This window comes from Agelaius phoeniceus, chromosome 5 (genome assembly GCF_051311805.1).
Source record: "Agelaius phoeniceus isolate bAgePho1 chromosome 5, bAgePho1.hap1, whole genome shotgun sequence".
Lineage (NCBI taxonomy): Eukaryota > Metazoa > Chordata > Aves > Passeriformes > Icteridae > Agelaius > Agelaius phoeniceus.
This window is the reverse complement of record NC_135269.1, coordinates 50,755,716-50,780,194: the sequence shown is the minus strand read 5'-3', so window position 1 is coordinate 50,780,194 and position 24,479 is coordinate 50,755,716. Positions and strand designations below refer to the sequence as shown.

At 39.9% G+C, this 24,479-nt stretch overlaps 2 protein-coding genes across 4 annotated transcripts; one reads left to right on the top strand and one right to left on the bottom strand.

The window, feature by feature from the left end:
- Nucleotides 1–686: 686 nt before the first annotated feature.
- On the bottom strand, nt 687–17,546 carry ING3 (inhibitor of growth family member 3). Of its 3 annotated transcripts, XM_054632275.2 has the most exons (13): nt 17,375–17,393; nt 17,131–17,202; nt 13,273–13,495; nt 12,991–13,091; nt 11,565–11,630; nt 9,372–9,468; nt 7,155–7,226; nt 6,782–6,898; nt 4,688–4,845; nt 4,144–4,334; nt 2,813–3,005; nt 2,284–2,322; nt 687–1,630 (listed from the first exon to the last, which is right to left on the bottom strand). In XM_054632275.2, the coding sequence occupies exons 4-13, from the start codon at nt 13,084–13,086 to the stop codon at nt 1,514–1,516; spliced, it is 1,146 nt and encodes a 381-aa protein (XP_054488250.1). In that variant the 5' UTR covers nt 13,087–13,091; nt 13,273–13,495; nt 17,131–17,202; nt 17,375–17,393; the 3' UTR covers nt 687–1,513. The 3 variants fall into 3 exon arrangements, with proteins under 3 accessions (XP_054488250.1, XP_054488248.1, XP_054488251.1); XM_054632273.2 differs by lacking the exon at nt 13,273–13,495 and having other exon boundaries at nt 17,375–17,546; XM_054632276.2 differs by lacking the exon at nt 17,375–17,393 and having other exon boundaries at nt 13,273–13,379.
- LOC143694158 (uncharacterized) lies at nt 17,462–22,264 on the top strand. Its single transcript, XM_077178985.1, has 2 exons — nt 17,462–18,022; nt 20,943–22,264. Exon 1 carries the CDS (start codon nt 17,462–17,464, stop codon nt 17,951–17,953), a length of 492 nt encoding a protein of 163 aa, XP_077035100.1. The 3' UTR covers nt 17,954–18,022; nt 20,943–22,264.
- The last annotated feature ends 2,215 nt before the right edge of the window (nt 22,265–24,479 follow it).

Below are 24,479 nucleotides of genomic sequence, written 5' to 3'. Positions count from 1 at the left end.
CAAAACAAACACTTTGTTATCTCCACTGTCTCAAAAGCCTCATTTAAAACCAGATATTCTAGTCTTCAAGTGGTTTTTTTAGACTGAGATTTCCACAGAAATATATACACAGTGGGTTGAGTTCCCAGTTTCAAGGGAACCTTAGTTAACTGCTTCTTGCTGTTTATTTTCATGAACTTCCATCCTATTCTTTTGCCAAAGTCTATTTATCATCCATAATCACATTTCCCTTCTTTCACATATACTTTTCCTGAGTTCATGGACTTTAAATGCCTACTTTTTTCATTTTGAAAAAACATGGTGTGACAGAAGCCTGGTTTCATTCTCTGCACATACTCTTATTCCTAATGGACCTATCTGGTTTTATTCCCTTGACACTATTTGCACGGTCATGCAATGGAACTGCTTCCTTCTCTCCCCCTCTTCTCTTCATGGGTCTGGAAAGCTACCACATGACAGCCACAGTCTTTCAGCCTAACACAGAGCTGAAATAAAATCTTGATTTCAAAAAGAAAGCATATTTTTTAATAGAGGAAAGAAGAAGGAAGGAAGGAAAAAATAGGCATAAACCCCATCTTTCTGTTCAATGCTCCCACATTGAAGAGAGCCAGGAAAAAAAATGGAAATTTGTGAAACCATTTCAGTCAGAAATCTTTTTTTTGACAAATGTACAGGAAACTTTAATCTGAGGAGTTGAGGTTCTTTTATTTTACACCTAATACAATTCAAATTTAAAGGATTACTTGCACAAAAAAATAAACACATTTGGTATAAAAATTTATCATCACTTTAACACCTTTTTTTCTTCTTATGGCCCCCGCCTTCTCTGGAGCAGAAACATATAAAGACTAATGGCACAAGTTTGTTGTATTCTACAGCATTTTTTGTCTTTACATACTCAAGTACCCTAAAGGACAACAGCCCGCTGTATACAAGAACCATTTTCTTCAGCCTGCTGAATTAAGTTTCATAAAGAACCAAAGCTATAAAGGCATTTTAAAAACCACTGTCTCTTTTTCCTTTCAGAAGCACTGACTTTTTGCACTATTAATATACATAGTGTTACGTAACAGCTCTTGAGTACAGTACATGCAGCAGAATATATCTGTTGTATATAAAACATACATTTAAAATCTTGACTTATCGGAATTTTTGGAAGATTGAGTACTTGTAGAATGCCCACTGCTTAGAGAAAATGCTTTGATAGTACAAATATCTGCATATGCTGGCCACTGGAACAATCCAAGGCTCACTGGAATAGTATCTGTAGCACATCAAGGTGCATAAATAATTTACCTACAATATTAAAACACGACTTAGTAAAACCAATGGTTCAAGATCTTATGACTGGGGGCTGGAACTAGAAGATCTTTACGGTCCTTTCCAACCATACCATTCTATGATTGCTATGTTACTCTTCAGTGGTTGCAAGGAAGTGTGCTGAGAGTTGCCCCTCCCCTCCCAAGTCCTTTATAAAACCTTTATTATGCAACTTTTTTCCAGATGAACAAACTTATTTATGTCTACTGCCTCTTCTCTTCATTGCAGCTGTACACTGTGGACAGTACCATTTCCCTTTTGGTGCTTCTGTCAGTCCAACACATCCATAGTGGAACCACTCAATAGGGCACTATAAAAAGAGTTAAAAGACAAGGTTTGTGAATTGGGTTTTTTTTCAAAATGTGTATCACAAATAGAGTTCTATGAAAATGGAACACAAGCGGAAAGTGTAGATTCTGCATTTCACACCAGTCACAGGACAAAACAAGGAGAGGGGAAGATCTGCAACATACACTCAGTACACTAAGAAAAATGGTAAGAATTCTAGGAGTCATATATGGACTCACATTACAGAGCAAAATAAGTATGTTGTGCTTTGAAATACTTAGTTTGAGAAGGAAATCTCAATCAGAATCACTTGTTTAAATGTAGTTATCTCAGTAAATACATTATTATATTCAACTGTTCTTTGAAAATGCAACTGTTCTTTGAAAACTTTTTTATTTGAAAAGGACAACTCTTATTAGTAGTGAAATAGCTGAAAATTCACAGGAATAAAGGATATTTTGAAGCAGGGCATTTTTGAACCTAGCAAAGGCTGCAGGTTTCTAAAGAATCTAAGCTGTGTGGAGACATGAGAAGTTTCCTGAAGGATGGTTCAAATCATATGCACTTTACTCTAAAAAACTCTACTCAAAAACAAACTCTAAAAAAAAAGCAACTCCTACATGCAATAGTTATATGCATAAGCCTCTCATGAACCTTTTGAACTTTGTTACTTACATCTTGGTTATCACAGCCTACCATTTCACCATAGGACACCTAGTAAAATAAGAAAAAAATCCCTTAGCAATTACATTTTGAAAGGGTCACCATTCAAATTTCTTCCTTTGAGGAGTTTTTCCATTAACAGCAGTAACAACATTTTCATTTTACTTTTGTAACACAGCCCAAACATCATCATGTTAATAGTAAACTGACTTTCCAAAACTGTTTATGCAAAAGAAGATTCATCTGTATATTTCAGATAGAAAACTAAATTCACTGTAAACCCTCTCCATTTTTTTAAAATTTAATTATTCCTGAAATCTCCATTACAAGATTTAAAACTCTCCAAGGATATCACATCACTTAAAAAACGGACTATTTTTAGCTTCAACAGTTCATTCAACACCACCAGTAAGTAAATAAAAACAGATCAGAAGTTCAAGAGTAAAAATGCAGCTTTTTCAAAATTAGCATTCAGAGAAGGAAGTTCAGCTACATTGAAACAGCATCTGTAGTTGTATTTCAATTTGGAGGCCATCCTTACCTGATTACAAATACAGTAACGTGGCTCATTTGGATCATAGGTCCAATCAACCTGGCTATTAGAATCAGACTCTGGTATTACTGCTGTTTGCTGAGACAGTTCTTGTGCCAGCGCAGATGAAGAAGAACATGATGATAGAGAGGAAGAAGAAGATGATGATGAGGACTGCTGACTTGAGGATTTGTTGTTGTTTCTGAGGAAGAGTAAAAAAAAAAAAGGAAAAAAGTGTGTAGATGATTTATTTTCTGCCAAGTGAAAGAATCACTAAACAAGTACTTTGTTGACTCTGAACTGCTGCAGTATGTAAATGCCATAGCTATCATTCACCATCACATTTCATTCAACCACTACAAGCACTGGAATGCACTCACTGTATGCTCTTGGAAAAGGAAACAAGTCCCACTAGTTTACAAGTGCAGGACGTGCTGCTCTAATCAATGGAATTTAACAGCTCTAAACTGTCAAGTGGCTTTAACAAATGCTTTTCTTCACAAAGTTTTCCATCAATAGCTTTGGTGTCCTTACAAAAATTGTTACCAATAAAACAGGAATTTACATACAAATAATGTCATATGTCATGTACAATAGATAACTGCTTTGAAGATGACTGATTCTCTGTTAATCTCCACTCAACAGTGGAGCATCAGCAATCACTCCATAGGAATGGTGCCAGAACAAAATTTCTCTGCTTTTGCTTATAGGTCAGACCTGACACCCAAGATATTCATAGATGAAAAATGCTTCTCAAACAGCATTATTAACTGAGTTGTGAACACACACAAATTTGAATGAAGAAAAAAACTCAAGACAATTTAAAAGGATGGGTATTTTGAGATAAATTCTTTCAAGTACAAGTTCTGATTGTTGAATGTGTTGTGACACTGTGTTGTTAAAAATGTTTTAAAACTTCAATCAGAAATGAAATTCATTCCCTGTTCTAGACGGTCAGTCATTAGAAAGTGTCATGTTTACATGGCATCAGACATCTCCAAATTATTTCAAAACCATCTACAAACCATTGCACAGTAATTCCCAACAATTGCTGTAACATCAATCCTCTCTATAACACAGGAAAGTGAGGGAAGAAACTTGATTGTATCTCAGATAAAAAAGCAAATCAATAGAGTGAGTTTACTTAAAGAAAAAGAAGTGGGAGGACAAAAGAACACAGCCCTGCACAAAATATGGCCAAGAGGCAGTAACTACCTTCTGCTGATTCCCCCCAACAGATACTAAATACAATGTATTTCTATTATGGCCCACGACCTTTTAAAAAAAAAGCTCATCTGCTTTCAAAGTTATAATTGCAATCAACAAGTAAGAAAACCTACTTGCTTTTTCTGCCACTTCGTGAATCTGTGGTTGATGAACTTAATGTCTGAGTTAATGTAGATGCCAGAGCTGATGATGAATATCCAGCTGAATCTCTGGACAATGAAAATTCTCTTCCAAGCTGAAAATCATTGTTCTTAAATGCTTCATAGCTGGCTTTTAGACTGGATGTTCGTCTTCCCTCCTTCATCTAAAAGGAACGCTGATATTGTATCAGATTACGCAGTAAAGCTCCTACATAAGGCTGCTAACTGCTAATGATATGCACAGGTTCACTCGTTACCTTGTTAATGAAATTATGTACAGAAAGTAGTGAAATTTGTGAGAACATCTTGCAGGAAAAGTCAGAAAACAAGCTGTCCCTGTAGGCAAGTTACACAGGATGAAACTGTCGCATATTAATAAAATTCTAATGTAAGAACTGAATCACTTCAGCTGAACGTGATCATGGGAATTCAGATTAAAAAAAAAAAAAAAACAGTCACTAGCCTTTCTTCTTAATCATAAGCAGATGGCAGAATGACAAGAATAGTTTGACATTACCTGTGCCGTGGCTTGCACTGCTTGAGCTGCTGCCATGGTAATAGCACCGGCCCCGGATCCTGAAGATAATGAGCCCAGGTTATATGATGCCAATGGTTGAGAAGAGTTTGTATTGTATGCATTGTTTGAAGAGGATGATGAATTACTGTTTCGACACCCTTGATGAACAGAACACATTTATGAAATTCAAAATGAAACTAAATTCCTTTGCATTTTAAGAAGAGTTATATGACAGCCAGTGAAAGAGTAGGAACTCCATTTACGCATCAAAGCAATCTAATCATTTGGAAAAAAGGTTTTAAAAGTAATTAGACACAGCCAGTATTTGTTTCTGGAGAGGAAAAAAGAAAAAGAAGTTTGTTCCCTATTTATCCTCATGGGCAAGGAGTCCTTTCAGAAAGGACTATGATCTCACTATGATACTCTGCTATTGAAAAACAGATGCAGCTGCAATACCTGTGCCTATATTGAAACAACTGTCACTACTATAATCATCAAGAAGAGGGTAAGAATGATTACACACCTATACTGTTTCTGAAGTAAAACTTTGAACAATCTTAACTCTAAAAACTACAGATCAGTTTTATTGCAACACAATTTCCAGGGTCATCTGCAGGATGACAGCTGCTCAAATATAGCTACATTTTATTTGCAGCCTCAAGTGAAGTTTCTTCAAGAGAAAACTGAAATACACATGACTGAAATGACTTAAAACATGACTGAGGTAGCTGATTTACTATTTCAGAAAAGAAACTATGAAACACCTTGATATTGAGAATAGGGAGAAAGGTTTAGGTTTTTTTAGTCACTATATACAAAAAAGACTTTTCTTTTGACGTAGAAAACACCTGAAAAAAAATTTATTTTCGACCAAGTCTTAGAAAAAGGTGTGAAAATTCTTTTCCCTTTCTTTGGAAACTGTTGTATGCATTTTCTTCCTGAAAATAATGCACTGATCTCTTATATTTGTACTACTAGCTGAATGAAACTGTACTTTCATCTTCTTCAAAGTGTAAATAAAAAGAAACAGCCATCATACAGCTGTTGAATGACAACAAAGCAGACACACTTCATGGAAAACACAGATGACTAAGAATGCCTGCAATTTCTCATGTTTCAAGTGACTGAAAATCCCAGAGAAGGGGGTATCAGTCTCTGATTGAGGACTGGCTAAATGGCAGATCCCAGAAGGTCTTTATTGATGGCACAGGGTCTAGAAATTCCACAAAGGAAAGTGCAGTGCACCTGGAGAGGAATAACCCCAAGCAACAGCACAGGCTGTGGGCTGACCTGCTGAAAAGCCACCCTGTGGAGAAGGACCTTGGGGTCCTGGTGAACAACAAACTGTCCCTGAGCCAGCAGTGTTCCCTGGGGGCTAAGAAGGCCAATGGTGTCCTGGGGAGCATTGGGAAAAGCATGGCCAGCAGGTTGAGGGAGGTGATCCTGACCCTCACTCAGCCCTAGTAAAGCTGCACCTGGAGTGCTGTGTCCTGTTCTGGGCTCCTCAGTACAGGAGACATGGAGCTCCTGGAGTGGGTCCAGTGGATGAAGAAAAGGTGATTAAGATACTGGAGCACCTCCCTTATGAGGAAAGGCTGAGGGAGCTGAGCCTGTTCAGCCTCGAGAAGAGACGACTGAGAGGGGCCCCCATCTCTGTCTGTGAGCATTTGAGGGGAGGCTGAGGGGAGGGTGCCAAGGGGATGGAGCCAGCCTCTGCTTGGTAGTGCCAAGCAACAGGACAAGAGGCAACAGGCAGGACCTGATGCACAGGAAGCTCCACCTGAATATAAGGAAGAACTTCTGTACTGTGCAGGTGGCCACACACAGGACAGGTTGCATAGGAACAGGCTGTCCAGAGAGGCTATGGAGTCTCCCTCGCTGGAGATATTCAACAACTGTCTGGACACAACCCTGTGCCATGTGCTCTGGGATGGCCCTGCTTTTGCAGGGAGGCTGCACCAGATGACCCACTGGGGTCCCTTTCAACCTGACCTATTCCATGATTTTGTGATTTCAGAAGACTAACTCACAAATATAATTAAGTTTGTCTTCTTCTGACTAAAAAGGAATGAAATGAAAGACAATTAGGATTACCTGGTGTGTTTTCTTTAGAAGCATCTGATGTCAGGGTAGATAGAAGAGCTTCAGATTTAAACTTCTTTTCAGGAACATGATCTGTTGTACTATGGTGAGATGGATTGTGTTTCCTTTCTAAATGAAATAAATGAAGAGAAATGTAAAATCTATTCAGAAAGTCAAATTATGCTAGCACTTTCAACTAATTCCCACAAGCAAAACCTATTTCATTCTTGCACTTCTTAACACATATGATTAGTGTTTATTATGCTTTGTTTTCTCCTTGCAATGATGGAGGGGAAAAAAGTTCTAAACCATCTTTTCCCTCAACAAAAAAAAAACCCAAAGGAAACATAAAAAGTGGCCATCTTTATAAGTTTCAAATACTTACTCTCTACTGGAGTGTGAGAATGGGAGTGATGGTTATTCACAGGCTGTGCTGGTGTATCCAGCTCCAGAGACCCTAAGAAGGAAGTAAGGACATGAAAATTGAGACTTACCACCATTTTAACTTTTACATGCTAAAGGGATCTTTAAAATATTAACCAAATCACAATGCAGTTATATTTATTTTAATCAGAAGAATTTTTGCTGGAGTGGAAACCCTTTCTACAGTACAACCACGAACCAGTGAGATTAGTTCTCAAAAATTGGTGACTGCTACTGTCCAACTGTTGAAATCAAGAACTTAAAATCAAGTCAAATAAGAAGAACCAAGAACATTGACCTCACCAAGCCACTTAATCAAATGAGTTGCAGAATGGCTGCACCAAAAGTACTGACAATCAACACCAGTATGAACTGAAGACTGAACAATGTAAACTGTATAAACAAGGCATCTTGTTCCACCGAGTCTACCGTGTCACATTCAGTCAAAACTCAAGAAAACAGCAGTTTCATCTTTAAAGAAGATTTAACATTCAAAAGAAAGGGCTGCAGATCATAATCCAGATTTTCTTAACATCCAAAATACACAGAGCAACAATACAAATAAAAACAAATCAAAAAACCCCACAAAACCAACAAAACAACAACAACAAACCCCACCCCCATCCTCCCCCCCAAAAAAAGAAAAAGTCAGACAGACGTAAATCCAAGTATATGTCTAAGAATAACATTTCTTGTAAGATGAGGCTAAATAATCACAGCATAGGAGAGACTTTGGCTATAAATTTGCAACAATATACAGTATTTTGTTCTCCAATCTCCAACAAAAAGATTTTTAAGTAGGTGCAATACCTACCAACTTACATTTAGACAGAAGACAAAACAAGAAAGCAATTCATATTCGTTTTTCAAAATCTGTATCCTCAGCATTTCTTTACCTCTTCCAGTGCTTTCAAGAAGCACTGAAATACATGAGTAATACATAAATATTACAGAAGTTTAAATATAATTATTCTTGAAGAGGATCAAAGCATAAGGAGCTATTTTGGCTGAGAGAACTTCAATCACGTTATGAACTTGCCCAAAGGCTGCCCTCTGGTGGGACTTCAACCTTATGTATTTATTTACTCTGAAAGCTAGAAATGTTACGTCTTGTACTTTTAGCTTTATTTAAAAACAAACAAGGAAACAAAACCCTCAAACCAAACAAACCTTAGAGATGCAACGAACAGTCTAGTGCTTCTCTATTTTGATTTCTTGAAATCCTATCTAGCAACCTCTCCAAACACGTGGTTCTAAAGAAGGTAGCACTGCATCCTAAAACCAACTGGTATTTAAACTAAACTAATCCTTTTCTGTAATTGCTAGTTAATGAATAGCACTTAATTTAGCGTTTTCTTATATTGTGTGTTATTTGTAATACCAATTACAAATAAAATAGCCCCAAACTCGCAGCTTATACAACTCAGCCACAAAAAGTTCCAAGAAAGAATGCTTATTCTTAATATGCCCAAGTGACTCAAGTAAATTTTCACTGGTTTTGGCTATGAGGAGAGCCACTGCCTCCCTAATCACAGCAGTTATATCAACTCAGAAATTTATCACATTTGAATTTGATGTCTAAATGCTGATACATACAGAAAAGACACATTCTTCTACACCAAGCTGGCAAAAAAGCTGTAACTTTACATTTTTATTCACATTCTAAATATCAGCATGTTTGTATTTAACATGCAGGCATCCTACCTAAAATGCTTTTCCTTCACTGGCCCATTATAGAACAACCCATTCTTGCCCCTTTAAAATAGAAAACCACCAAGTACATGGAAAACTAAAATAATGACCCTCCTTAAGTTTGGTGGCAATCAGTTCAAGGAAGAAATGTTATCCTTGCAACTGGGCAGGTGGCACGCTTAGGCCACAGTACTTGGCTGAATACCTACAACCATTAAAAACAGGTTTAAAGAATTATGTATCTTACTGTAGCAATTCACAAGGACAACAGCTGTGTGAAAAAAATATTCTACTTACTCAAATGTATTTTGATTTCACTGGTATAAATAAAGGTTGAAACTAAAATTTGAGAGTGGGTTAAACTAAAATTTCAGCCGGTTAAAACATGGGTGAAAATACTGGCAGCCACTAACAAGTGTATGATACTTTAATTCTGCAAATTGACCAAAAGTTTGTCAAGTTCTTGAAGAAAATCATGCATACTTACGTCTCTCTAATATTTCTGTAATTCCAGCATTATCTGCTTCAAGTTCCATTTTAAATTTAGCGAGTTCCTGGTCCAATTTTCTCAAGTGACGGTCTACCTGTTTGTTAGACAAAGCAAAAAAAAAAATAGCATCCAGTTCTGGAACATGAATATCTACATCCTTAATCTCAGGCTTGCTAAGTATTTCCCTTCCAGCAATTTTGTGCCACGCAGCACTAAGCACAATAATGCACAGAAGGGATCTTCTTGGTCACCTCCATTTGTCTCACTCAGAAGAGACACTGTTGTTAACACCAAAATAGCATAGGGAAAGCTCCAAGACACTTCTTTTCAGAAATAAAGATGAAGAAGACTTGGAGGTGCTCTTAAAAGGTGCTCTTGGAGGTGCAAACTTAAAAGGGAAGAGAAAGAACATTACATGACATGTTGTAGAAATTGGGCTGCTTTGGGGAAATTGCAAGTTCTGAACTGAAACCTGTGTGCAATTTTTGTGCCACTATAAGCACCAATAAATTTGGTGTTCTGAGTCTCAACTGAAAGTGAAGACTCCTGTGCATTTCAGCAAACTATGACATGCTGGTGGGTACTAAAAATGAGTCAAAAAAATTCTCAACTCACTATCGTGAAAAGAAACACTACATTCCAAATGCTTTCTACATCTGTAATCACACATCAAAATTTACCCATTTTTATTAAAAACTGGGAGTTTTTTCCAGTTATCAGCTAAGCAAAAGAGAATGGGCAGTTCCAACTTCTAGAACAAACTTTTGGCTAGTTGTAGTGCAACTAAAGCAGTTTTATGTCTTCTATATTTGAGTGTAGTCTGACTTGCAGGTTCTTTTCTTTTGAGAAATGTAAAATAAATAAACCTTAAATCACATGTCATCCCTCTCTGGGTCTGGCCATCCATCCAATTTTTCACCCAATGAAAAATGCCCCTGCCCAAGGCATGAGCAGCCAGTTTCTCCAGGAGAATTCTGTAGGAAACAGTGTCCAAGGCTTTACTAAAGTCCAGGTAGACGACATCCACAGCCTTTCCCTCATGTACTAAGCAGGTCACTTCATCACTGAAGATCAGCTCAGTCAAGCAAGACCTGCCTTTCCTACACCCCTGCTGCCTGGGCCTGATTCCCTGGGTGTCCTGCTTGTGCTGTGTCATGACACTCAGGATGATCTGCTCCATGACCTTCCCCAGCACTAAGTCAGGCTGACAGGCCCTTACTTCCCTAGATGCTCTTTCTGACCCTTCTTGTACATGGGCACTACATTGCTGATTTCCAGTCAATTGGGACCTCTGGGAAACACCCAAAAGGGGCTCAGTGACTTTTTCAACCATGGGGAGGATCCCATCATAGCCCCAGACTTGTGTGTGTCTAAGTGACACAGCAGGTTGTTGACTCCCTTGAGTTATGAGGACTTTATTCTGCCCCCCACCCACTTGTTCCAGCTCACGGGGCTGGGTACCCTGAGAACAACTGGTCTTGTTATTAAATATTGCAGCAATGAAGGCATTAAGTACCTCTGCCTTTTCTTCATCCTCCATCACTGTGTTTACCACTGTATCCAGTAAAGGATGGAGATTTTCCACAGCCCTTCTTTTATTGCTGATATATTTTTAAAAATATTTTTTATCTTTCACAGCAGCAACCAGATAAAGCTTGACTTGGGCTTTGACCCTCCTAATTATCTCCCCACATAACCTCATAAAAACCTTGTAGCCCTCTCAAGTTGCCTGTTCATTCTTCCCAAGGTGAAATACTCTCTTTTTTTCCCCAAATTGAAGCCAAAGCTCTATATTTAGCCAGGCTAGTCTTCTTCCTGCTGGCATCTCTTTGGCACATGGGGATGGGCTGCTCCTATACATTTAAGATTTCCTTCTTGAAGAATGCCCAGCCTTCTTGGACTCCTCAACACTGCATCACAAGGGATTCTCTCAACTAGTCTCCTAAACGAGCTGAAACCAAGCATTAAAATCTTAGGATTTCTAATACTATTTCTCTGATTTATATTTAAGTGACACTTACTACCCCAAATTCTTAAAATATAAAATGTTTCTTTCACTAGCAAAACATCTGTATGCAGACAACATAAAAGTACAGCACACTGCAGCACGACTGCAGTGCTTATCAAAATGCTTAGATATTCTCAGGGCATAAATTTAGGTAATTCACTACAACTCTTGTGTCCACTTACCAGATCATATATTTGATTAGCCAGTTGCACTTTTTCATCTGCATCTTCCAAAGCTTTATAATAATCCTGTTATGAAGAGAATTTTAAAAAAATATTAATATAAGAGAATTAATTTCAGTAAGTTTAAGCTGCTGTTATGAAGCACAAAATATAAGTCAAAAGGACAAATTTAAGTCAGTTTTCAGAAAGACTGAAATTTTACTGTAAACAACAATCATGTGAATTTTAAATGAGAGATATAATATATATCAATTTATTTTCTCTGTGCTAGAAAAAGCCAAATTACAAGAAGAAGATACTTCTTACTAGAGTGATATTTAGATGTCTGCAAGAAATTAAACAATCTTGGACTTATTTTACATTACACAGCATTATGTTATGGACTTAAAATAAGAGTGTGTCTTTTATTTCAGGACCACTACAAATCCTACTGCTCTTCAAAATGATACTGAAGTACTCTGTGGGGAAGCCTTTCCAGCACTCTAGTTAAACACAGATTATATTGTATATAATTTAAATTACTTTAAAATAAGTTTCTCTAACTTGTGAGTGCATTCTAAATAATTTGACTAAAACAATCTAGAAGTCTCCTCTAATCCATGAAAATCCACAGACAAAACTTTAAAAAAAGGTGTGCTTTCAAATGCTTTTACTTTAGATTTGAACAGATTTTACTGCCTTTTAATTCTCAATTTCCACTGAATAGTATCTTCTGTGAAAACTACTTGAAATTTTGATTCAACAAAAGTCAACAGAAAAATTTCCTTTATTCCAGTGGAGTCAGAGCTCTGACCTTTTTCTTTTTCAGAATTTAAAAACCTATTTGACTTAATTAAAGAAGAAAACAACCCTTATCCAAATTAGGGGCTGAAGTAGCCACTGTAGGAGACTACAAAGGAGTTTCTCCTGACAAAATGATGGACTACATTGCTAAAAATACCATTACCAATGCTCAAGTACTGAAGGATAACACAGAACACATTCATATTCATGTTTTTACTCCTCCCTCTCTCAAGCTAAATAGATCATATGTGTAATGTGTAGAAGGACATAGGCAGAAAATCACAGGAAATGCTGAATCTAAGCTTGAAAAATATCCTCTAAAAGAAAGCACATTAATTTGGGCAACTTCACGTCACACAAACAAAACCAAGAAAATCTGAGCTCCAAATTTAGGAGCTCAGGCTTCCTCACCATTTCAGGATTACATTTTTTTAAATGCTAGCAAGTGCTCTGTAAAACTTCAGAGAAACTCTTGATCAAAGAAACCTTTCACTCACTTTTCTCCTCCAAGGTAGTTCCATGAAAGCCCAAAGGAAGGCACAGTTCTGAACACTTAAATCTCCCATCAATCATAAACTATTTTTTCCCAAGGTTGTCTTAGTTTGCAAAAGAAAAATCTGACCCACTCTTATGATATCCTTACTTTTTTGATTGATGTCATTTGTTCTTCTCTCCATTCAGGTTTGTTTTTCTTTGCATTCATAAAAAATTCATTTACCCTCTGCTCAAGCTGATCCATTGCATCTGTAGCATAGGAAAAGATTGAGACAAATGTTATTTTCTCATGTACATAAACATTAGAAAATAAGGGGAAATTTTTTTCTCAAACAAAGTTGACAGGACTGAGGTGCAAACTATTAGAGAGGAAAAAAAAGAAAAAACCAAAACAACCAAGCAACAGTGGACAGTGGAGGGAAATATTTACCTTAATTTCCAAGAAGCAGAATTGCATTCTGGTAGGATTCTCATCAAGGTTCTTGTGCTCTCCAGCATGGGACAGGCAGGACTCCAAGTTCTAAAGGTTTTTTGTCCCTAAGAGCAGTGGTAGTGACTTAAAGCACGACCCAAACTCCTCACCCAGGGCTCTAGACTGCTGACTTTGGAACATTCTAGCCAGTTACAAACTGAGCAGGAAACAAAATGTTCTCCTAAGAGAAACAGTCAAATACAAAACCAAATAATTGAAAAAAATTAGTGTCTCAAAAAGGTAGACCAACTGAAGATCAAAGTCACTGCCTTTAAGTCGAGGGCCTCTCCATTGTTTGCTAGGAAGATCAGGGCAAATTGAAAGCACTCACAAATTATTCCCTCCACCCCCAGAGGAGTAAGTGCACTGATGAACTATTATTTGGACAGGATTCTCACTTTCATAAAGTTGAGAAATATCATAAGGGGGAAAAATAAAACCACCCATTTTCTAACATTAACTATCTCTAGAAAGGAAAATGTCAACCACAAGCTATTTTTTTTCATTGTTTATTGAGACATGAACAGGGATTCCCTTCCCTTTCCCTTCCACCCTTCTCCCACTGAGTTTACTATTTCAACAGCTGGACACTTGTGCACTCAACAGCTTGCACATTTCCAAAAACATGCAGCTGCCTCAGTCAAACTAGCTTGGACAGCCTTGCTACTGCCAGGATAGATAACAGTACTGAAGTTTTTTTCCCAGCATTCTCAGTGACATTTTGCCCAGCTATCAGTTTTAAATTAAATGTGACAATGCACGAATCACCTACAAACTTCAGGCTCTGGATGCAAAATACCTAAGAAACTTTCCAGAAACCACCATTAAAACTGGATCATATCTTACCAAAACAAAATGCAAATTATAATTAGTTCAAGAAGCTCATGAAACCCTAAGTATGATTTACTGTGAAAATCCAAGAGGCCAAGGGTCTTCCCAACTCTGTGAAAATTCACAGCTAGAACTGTTTATATAAATAACCAAAAATCATTGATACTCAGTGATCGAAAGTATTAATCAGCTGTCTTTATACTGGGAACATTCAGGACCAAAACCAACAGGAATCTAACAAATGACTGGACAGAGCACTATTAATCCCAAGCCATAACACTTGGGACATAAGTTCACATCAACTTTATTTAGATCCAGATAAAGTAGTCGAACAGCTCTGGAGTAAAACAGGCTAAAGTTGGAGAACCTGAAGAATGAGCATTTTCCACTTACACCATGTGGAGAACATTAAGAAGCCTGAGAGGCAAACAAGAAGCACACACTTTATATGGAGGCTTCTAAAATCATTGTTCTTTGACCAAATGACTCTAACTTGGTCCAAAAAGTCCACAGACAAAATGTTCTATCTCCTATCCTCTGAGCACAAACACCTCAAGTGTTATTCCAGTGGCTCCATAAAGAAGAGAAGATTAAAGAAGTATCTTCCCTCTTCACTTTTAATCGAGGACATGTTATCAGTCTGTGTGGACCTGCCTAGAGGAAAATTTCCACAGAACCTTGGTCTCTCCTGAAAGAGCAGTAAAGGCAAAGGCGAGTTCAGAATTCAGGTCAGATCTATCAAATTATACGGAAAGTTCTCTCTGCTACACTCGACTTCATCCATTTTTTCTTGTGATACTATATTCTGAGATACTCATTTCTTAGATCAAATTTCCCAAGAGAGTTGCCAAAACTGCTATGAGAAGAGTCCTTTTTCCAGATACTGACATTTTACCATGAAATCCTGATAATCCATGATTTTAACTTAAACAGAGAAACACATTTTATGCTTCATGTGGAGCTCAGTTAAAGCTCAAGAGTCAGTCCCAACTCAGATGATCTTTGCTTTTTCCACAGCAATCTTATCAGAATATATAGCAGGCAGACCCAGTTTAGTGTTTCTTCCAACTACAAACAGCAGGACCTGCCTCATTAGGAGTCAGTGTGGTCCAAAAAGGACAGAATACAAAGTCAACAATGATACTAAAGCAGAGCAGCAGAGGCATCTCTGAATTACAAATCATGTAGACTTCTGGGACAGCATCACTCATCAAAGTACTGCTTTCAAGTACTTCTGAGACAACCTCCAGGTTTGCACGTAGTGCTCATCATGTAGCTGGGCAAGTGATGCTGAAGAGGTACTAGATCAGAAGTTTCATAAATGTCTTTGGATACACTGCCAATCACTGCACAAGAATCACAGAAGTACCAAGGTCTGAGAAAATTTTTCTCTACACCTAAGGTTGGTCCTAGTATGCCAATATTCACTGTCATTTACTACTTCCAGTAATACAACACAGAATGTTATTTGTCATCAGTTAAAGCAGAGGAAATTTCAATCTGCTGTCTCGGCCCAGCTAGCTGCCTCAAGTTCTCAAACACACCTAAAAAAAATCCCTACTATTTTCTTTGTCTTCTTATGGAACAGAAGTAAAATCTGTGAACTTATTCCAAACTATCCAAGTCAGGGCTCACTTCCCCTCATGATACTGCCTGGTGATAGTGACTTCAGAGGTTCTATGTCCCAGAAGGAGCCATGACAGCTCCCACAACTTTAAGCACTGAACTCAAGAGTACATTTAGGTGATAATACACCAAAAAATCCTATAGACAGTTCTACATGTATCAATAAGGCCTGTTAAACAGACCTGCTATGTCCACTGAAGTAAATATCCAATGGAAAGCACATTAAAGTATTATAGAACTGTTCCCTCCCACTTAGTGCTGCATTTTGTATTCCTATACAGCATTCCCTTGTAATTTCCATCTCTGCTCTTTCTCTCTTTCCCCTTTACAATAACCTGGTCCTTCCATATTGATGATTGCTCTCATCTTTTGTGCAGTAGCAGTTTCACTAATGAATACTTTTGGATCACAGTTATAGATAACCATATTAATTGTGTGTTAAATGACTTCAACAGCTACCCAGAGTGTTACAGGACACCTAAGTCGCAGAGGAGATTGTATTAGAAAGGATGAAATGGCAATGCAGCCTGAAAACAGCCTAAGGCAGTGCATTACATTAGGATATAAGCAGAGATAGTGATCCACAAAGAAACTTGAAGCGTATTTATATTTTGTATAAAATACATATTTATACAAAAGTAGGCATTTATATAAAATATAATTTGAATAAAACGGGAAGTATAAAGTATATTTGTTTGCATGTCAGCTAGGGCACAAAGGGCCGAGCAAATGGCACCTTCCCATGTTACTATTAGGGAGCTGGCTGGAAAGTTTCAGGGAGAGCATGCCGCTGCCTACTGGAAGGAGTGGGACATAACTCATGTTCCAAGCCACCATCACTGCTCTTAGGGATCAAAAATCTAAAGAGTTTGGGACGTGCCACGGAAAATGCCTTTGGGAGCAGCACAAGCCCGGGAAGGTAGCTCTGCTCGGGCCCTCCTTCCGCCAAGGCGCGGCGGGCGGGGGCGCGGGGCGGGCCGGGGGCTGCCGCGACAGCGCCAGGGGCGTGCGCCCCGCCCCTCGCCTCAGCGCTCGGCTCGGCTCTCTCCGCCCGCAGGAGACGACGAGACGCCCCCGGGCCGAGCGGCGGTGCCGGAGAGCCGCGGCAGGGCTGGGGAGGGGATGCGACCGCCCCGGGGCAGCGCGGGAGAGCGGGCGGAGCTGCTGCGGCGGGCCGGAGCGGCGCCGCTTCGCCGCCGCCGCCGCCTCCTTCCTTCCTTCTTTCCTTCCTCGCCGGCTCGGCCTTCCCGGCCGTGCCGCCCTGCGGCGGGGGCGCGGCGGTGGGGCCGGTGCCCGCGGGGCGGAGCGGGGCGGGCGCGCAGGGGGCGGGCGGAGGCGGAGGGGGCGGGACTCACGTACTCTGCACCTGCAGGTCCATCTCGCGCATCTCGGTGAACCTGTCGCGCAGATCCATGGGAAGCTGCTCGATCACTGCGGGGACACGGGGGAGCGGGAGAGAGGGGGGAGGGAGGGACGGAGGGAGCCAGTCAGTCACTCGCTGCCGTGGGGGAGGGGGGGCGCCGCCTCCTCGCCGCGGCTTCCCCCGGCTCCCCCGCACCGGCCGTGCCCGGCCGCCCGGCGCCCCCGCCGCGCACACACTCACTCTCCAGATAGTCCTCCAGGTACAGCATGGCGGCGGCCGGGCCCGCGCCCAGGGGCTGCTCGAGAGCGGGCGCTCGTCCCTTCCAATATGGCGCCGCCGCCAACAACACCAGCGCCTCGACTCAGCGAAAACAACATTGGCGGCGGACGGCGCTCGCCGCGGCCCCGCCGCGATTGGCTGCTCGCGCCGCTGACGCACACTGCGGCCCGCGCTCTGCCGCGAAGCCTCACGGGAAGCGTAGTCTGTGCTGGGCGAGCTGCGGGAGGCTGCGCGTCCTGTCCTGCGTCGCCGTTCCGGCCGGTTCGCGGTCCGGAGCCATTCCCGCGATGCTGGGAGCATTCCCGCGATCCTGGGAGTGTTCCCGCTGTTCGGGGCCGTTCCCGCGGTCCTGTGGGCATTCCCGCCTCACAGGGGCCGCCGCACTCTTGTCCCGGAGCAGCTTTGGGCCCTCCGGAGCGTCCCCGGCGCGACCGCAGCGCCTCAAGTCAGGCGAACGGCAAGGAAAACTTGCAGCTTCTTGACCAGTCTCGAGGCTTTTGTTTGCCCGTTGTTGTTCTAAATGTTCGCAGCCGGCAGTAGTTCATTAAAAGCGTAAGAAACGGCAAAGCTAATGAATTTGTTTCAGTCCGTGACCTCTCACGGCACAAGGTAAAAAAGCTGCTCCGTTCAGCGCAGGTCACAGGGACGGACTGCCTTACGAGAGTAGAAACGAACGTGGCTTTGGGATTGCTGCTCAGAGTGTGACCCGAACTGGCTGACAGCATTGATTGCCATCCAGTTACAATACTCCTTGCAGTAATTCACTTTCACGTGTTTGGGACTGGGTTTTTTCACACAGTTTCATTCCCCCAAATAGTCTTTTTCATCACTCTTCTATTACTGTTATTTACTGCTTTAAGCATGGACTGATGTATTTATCCAGACGTGTTTTTTGCCCAGGGAAAGAAAATTTTGGGGCTTGCATGATGCCAGGTGTAAGTATAGGAGCATAAGAATTGTGGTAGCAGATCGGGTTTGCTCTCCACCCTGCTTTTTGTTTCCATGTCTTTATCTGTGCCAGATGTATCCAGGCAAAAAGGAAACGTATGCTTAAGCCAAGTATAAGTAAAACTTGCATGGGATGTTTTTGAGGGACAAGACCATTGGAAAGAGGTACTTTTCTCATTTCTGAAGTTCGTGTATGGTGAGTAGTTAGTTAAAGATGACTGAATTTTGGGAAGTGAAGCATACATTTTGTATATAGCCTTTATGAAGACCGATGGTAGTAATGTGTTGGATACACACAGTATAGCAAGCATGTTGAAGGGTTTTAATTCCTTTGCCATTAAAGATGGGGGAGAATGAAGAAGGTGTAATAATAAACCCTCAATAACTGCAACTTTGTGAAAAAAGTGCTCCATCAATGTGGTCACTTTCCATACTCACCCCATCATCAGCCATGTAGTCTGCCCTGCCAAACCAGAAATATCAAGTACTCTCATATATAGAAATGAGAACAGGTTTTAGATGATCATAAGCACAGTTAGCCTTAGTAGAAATAATCTCTTACATTATTGTTCATACAGATCTCTTTTCTGTAGAACTTCTGACTAGTGTAGGCATAACAGTAATTTTAGAGTTTTGTGTGGGAAATTACTTGGCCCAGTTTGGTATGTAAAACACAAGATTGACCTTTGTGGGAAGGTAAATGCCTGCACTTACTGAAGTGAAGGGGTTTGATGCAGCAAGAGAACTCAATCCACGCAAAAGCACAGCAAAGTAACAACTTCCTATATTCATTAGGAGAAAAGCTGGGTGAATTTAGGGGAAATCTGAATCAGTGGCATCGCTTTCTTTTATGCTTAGTTGCAGCTTTAATGATTTTCAAAGAAAAAAAAGTAGACATGTTTGGGCAGAACAAATAAGAACAATACTGTAAACAAAGACACCACTATTAGAACCACAACTGAAATATGGTCACAGAGTAAGTCCCTACCATTTGCCTCATGACCAGAATCCCAGGACAGCACAGACATTGGGACATTGTGATTTCTCATCTTCTCATCTTTGCAAGCTTGGGTATAGCTAGCAAATTCTCAATAAGGCCTACTGTGCCCAGGTATTTTATGTGCATTGTGGTGCCCAGACCAAGGAGACCAAGGAACACAGCTCTTGGGGCTGTGTCTCAGCCATTGCCATCAGTAATGGCATGTACCCTGTGTCTGTTAGTGAAACAGGAAAATGAAACTAGGCTATGCCAGCAGAATGACCAAGTACTAGCGGGGCTGGCTGCTGTCTGCAAGGTATGAGTTCCCCCTGTTTATGTGTAGTGCTTTATTGTAATGTGAGAGTCTCTTACAGAAATACAGACCTGCTCAGAAAACTGTTCACTGTAGTGCTTTACAGTAAGGGATGGCAGGGGATTGTGAGGTAAACTACAAAGGAAAATACAATTCAATGCGTTCACTATCTATTGAAAAGAAAAAGGAATTTATTTATCTACCTGTAGTCTTCTTTAGTATTTTTTAGACAAATGAAGCAGGTCATAATTTTCATTTCTGCACATATTAATTCATGTTGTATAGTCAAATGACTAGCCCACACCAACTTCAGTAGGATTGCTTGTGTAAGTGCTGTTTATCATGACATACCAATGGCATACCAAACTGAGTTTAAGCTGACATTTAAGAAGTGATAAGCCAAGAGACCATAAAAAAGAAACTGTTTTTACATTAGAAAACTTCCTGTTGCTTATAAATGCAAAGAATTAACTCTATTGATTAACTCAACTTTTAGAACAACCTAATTAGAACAGCTCCCGATAAGGAAACAGGGATTAATGACTGTTTATTGGAATGCAAATACAGTGAAAAATAACTAAACACCAGCTGTGAACTCAAGGTAAAACATTCAATTTGTGAATTACAATCAACATTGCTCAAAAAACTCCTTTGCAACTACAGAGCTGCTTAGCACAGGAAGCGAAGGGAGGCCGCAGGAGCTGCTGTTTTCTCCTGTTTATATAATGTTATTAATGTTGATGGCTTTTCTCCAGCAAATGTTTCACATAAATCATGTTTCATCACTGTGACGGAGTGATGGCACAAAGGAATATTACAGATGCCCTGTGATCTACCTAAAGCTAATTGCTTGCCTAGGTTTCATTAGTTTTCAACTGACAGGAAAAAAAAAAAGCTGAAACATAAATTTATGTTCTGATGTGCACTTCTCAGATAGGGGTTAAGATTTTTAAATCTCCCTCTCCTGCACTTACCCATTCCATATCTCTGTAATGCCCTTTTTCTATTCTAATTGCTTCTGTCTATTCCCATGTGTAGAGCTGTTTGACACATCTAACTCCCATCATTTCCATCTTTGTGTTGCAGCTGCTGTCTATCTGTTGATACCACCCTTTCCTTCTTCCATCCAAATTCATTCTATCTTCTGAGTTGTATGATTGCTGGAACTTTCTGTACCCATTCAGGACTGTCACAGTTTTTTATTTACTTCAGTACTCTGATTTTTAACTCTTGTCTAATACAGTGTTTCTGGATTTACAGTCCTTATGTTTTGTTTCTTTGTTTTCCAGAAGGACACATTTCAAATGATACTATTTGAAAAAATCAGGAAAGACCTACCTAGCGCATCTCTAGATTGTTATTCCAGGTCTCAGCTGCTGCTGGTAGGTTCCTGTGCTTTGGTTTGTCACAAGGGAGCCTCCCTGCCTGTGGCACACAGAGGTTGCAGATGTGCATCTGTCTGTGTTTCTCAGGGCTCTCACAGAAGAACTTCCAGAGTGACAGCTAAGTGGCATCCACCAGAGCCTACATAAAACCGCAAGCCTGGGTAGCTCTTAAACTACCAGAAAGGAGCAGTTTGCTGTTCTTTGGCACCTGCTCCTGCTGCACTCCAGCAGTCCTGCGTGGCAGGCCAGAATCCATTCACCACGGTGCGCTGCTGCCAGCATGTGTTGTGGATCACGGCATTCCCAGCACTTCTGGCTGCCGTTGGCACTGTCAGGCCTGCTGGTCTCCTCACATGCTTTCAACTGCTTTATTGTAATTCCTCCTCACATCCTGTTTGTTGCCTGCTATTTTTCTGCTGTTGCAGCTGTTTTTTCCATTCTTTCCAGTCCACCCAGTTTTGCAGTCCAGCTGTCCCTCCCAGCTGCCATAGACTCCACCATCTCCCAGATTCCACCCTTTCTGCTGCTGCAGGGGCATCACCCACAGCTTCACTCTCCCTCTGCAGGAAATAACTATCATTCCTGCTGTACTGCACACCATGGCTATTGGGGGACATTAGTTAAATAACTGAATTGTCTTGAGACTGAGCACGATGTAAGGATTACAGCATGATTGTATTTTTTCTGAGCAATCAACTTTATGTAATGGGAAACTCCATCCAAAGCTGGATCTAGGAAAAAGCTGTGTCAGAGTTTTAAGTACATAATGTTACTCTGGTCTAGTGCAGCACTATGCAGGAACTTCACACTTCTGTGAAACAGTCCTTCAAAAGGGAAAATTTGGCCCAGGAATATTGTGCCTGGATGGTAATCTCTCTTGAGAAATCAGCTTCCTTTTCTGCTGATTACAAACTCTTGCATTCTGAGATTCACATTACTGTTTCTGGAAGAAAATCCATGACCCCAGATAATTAATTTGCTTTAACAGTCAACAGGAAAATGGAACTGCCATTTATCTTTCAGCTTGACTTTGTGTACAGACTTAAGCAATTATATCTCCATCTTTTAGTTAATTTTATCTGCTACAGACTCAGTTAAATTTGCTTGCAGATTTCAGTTATTTCCTGAAAATCTGCAGGATATGAGCAATTGCTGTTTATATATTAATCACTGAAATGTTTTATCCTGACTTCCTAAGGAAATAAAGCTTACATGAGCAATCCATATGTTTGTGTGAATATTCTTTATCTGTTTTTACATTCTGCACTGTCTCTATAGAATGGACTAATTTCAACCTAACCAAAAAAAAAAAAAAAGTTGTTATTTTAGAGATTAATTGTGTACTTATTAGATGCTTTCCTGCTGCTAATAGTTTTGGATATTTTTCTCCCTTTCACTGAGGAGAAGATTGCAGTATGAACCTTCCATGTATCAGACTCAAGAAAATCTATTCAAAAGCCATGAGTACCCAAACCATAAAAAAATCTTCTGCTGATGAACATAACTTATGCCCAAGGAACCAACATAAGCAGTTCTGGTGCTCATAGAATGTCCAAGTTTGTTTGCTTGATTTCCTTGCCATCCTGGATACTGAACTATATGGCAGTAAGTAGGAAAGTGATTATCTTAATGATTACTTAAACATTTTAAGTAAAATTTGACACTTCAAATGCCTTTAACTATTTATCTGTAACGAAAGACATTTTCTGCCTTTTTCTTTTCAGATTTATACAAGTATTTTTTCCATGAGCCCAGGACATGCTTGTGCCTGGAATTGGGTCATATCTACTAGTTTCCACAAAGAAATGCTATAAATTTCTGGTATGCCATGAGTGGCACAGAAGAATGTGGATTATGACACCATCTATGCCCTGTGCTGATCAGAAGATGTGTCCTCTGAGAATTGAGGTCTGCAGATAGAGCAGGTAAAAAAATAAAAGAGCTGAACAGTCTTGTGCTCAGAGCACACATCTAGGAGATGACAATACAATTGTATTACTCTCCACTCAAATTTGTTCTCTTGTAGCCTTCTTTGTCACTGAGGGAAATTCATAGAAGTTGCAAGTGGCAGCAGGGGAAGGAAATAACTGAGAAATTTGCCAGAATAATGGCATTATGACTGACTGAAGTAGCACAGCTGACCCAGGGGAGGATGCAGACTTTGAGGGCAGGCATGAATCTTCACTGCCTCTGGGCTTACACTGTCAGATACCTGAGTATAATCCAGGAATCACCTCTTTCATGGTTTTAAGAGCTGTGCAGAGACTGAGGCACTCGAGAAACTGGAGCTCAGACTCAGAGGAGTTACAGGAAGGACAGGCCTTCTGACAGAAGGCAAATACCCTAACTTCTTACCAGGGAGAGAAGATGTACTGCAATTTAGCATAAGAATGAGTCTACCTCTTTGGTTTGATAATGTAAAGCAAAACTTCGGGAAAAAAGGGAGAACAACTGAGTTCCTTGAAATTTTATTACCATATGTATTCAAGGTAGTAATAACATTGTAGCTGTGATACTTTCCATGATACAGGCAAATGGTCTTTCTGGGGAAGCTAACTTAGATGATAATTATTTTATTAAGATGTATACAATTGATGAAAATACAACTTGGAGAGCACAGAAGTTCCTCTCCAATTGTCCTATTGACTTCTGTTGTCTGATTTTTTAAACTTCCACATGATCTAAATGTACCTATTTTAGAAGTATAGCTTAGCTTACAAATGAACTAATCCTATTCCTTACTGGCTTGCATCAGCATACTTTAAGGCTGTTATGGTTTATTATTTTTGTTCTGAAATGTAAATTCATGGTCCCACATGTGGTGAGCCCTGTCATGTTAGTTCCTACAGAAATACAGAATAAATGGTGATGACAGGCTAAGTTAATACCTAATTTGTTTTTCATCTCATGCATTGGAGGGGTAACCTTACCATATTTTTTAGATGAGTTCTAAAGGTTTGCAATCAGCACATACCATAATGATGTAAGAAGTTGCCTCATTTTTGCATATATGCAAAAATCCCTAATATCAGCATCTACAAGGTTATTTGAAAATGCACTGTGAAAGCAGATGAGGCAGTAAGTGCCATTGCAGTCCATTTTAGAAGGATTGTTTTTCTTCCAAGTTCTCAAACATCTCCATTATTCTGATACATTTCTTTCCAAAAGAAAAGTCTAAATCTTAAGCCTTCAATATTTTTTTTAGTGCATGTGGAGAGTTTGTTTCTCTATGTGACAGTATTATATTTCAATAAAATATGAAAACAATTACACAGTCACAGTCACTTTGGACTTTACTGGCATAATAATAGTTGCAATGAACAGCCTAGTTTCAGAGTAGCAAATGACAGGAATGCCACAGTTTTTCTAACATGAAGGGAAGATCTTACAAACAAAAGTGTTAATTTTGAGGAAGAGGTTCTAATTTAGAAATTTTTCACC

Bases quoted from the DNA above. Each gene is read 5' to 3' on its own strand.
- LOC143694158 (XM_077178985.1), top strand. From the start codon at position 17,462: ATGGCGCCGCCGCCAACAACACCAGCGCCTCGACTCAGCGAAAACAAC.
- ING3 (XM_054632273.2), bottom strand. From the start codon at position 17,402: ATGCTGTACCTGGAGGACTATCTGGAGA. The intron at 7,227-9,371 runs GTAAGTATGCAT...CTTCCTTCTTAG, and splicing joins TACAGAAATATTAGAGAGAC to GGTCTCTGGAGCTGGATACA. The intron at 3,006-4,143 runs GTAGGTTTTCTT...ACTCTTCCTCAG, and splicing joins CGAAGTGGCAGAAAAAGCAA to AAACAACAACAAATCCTCAA.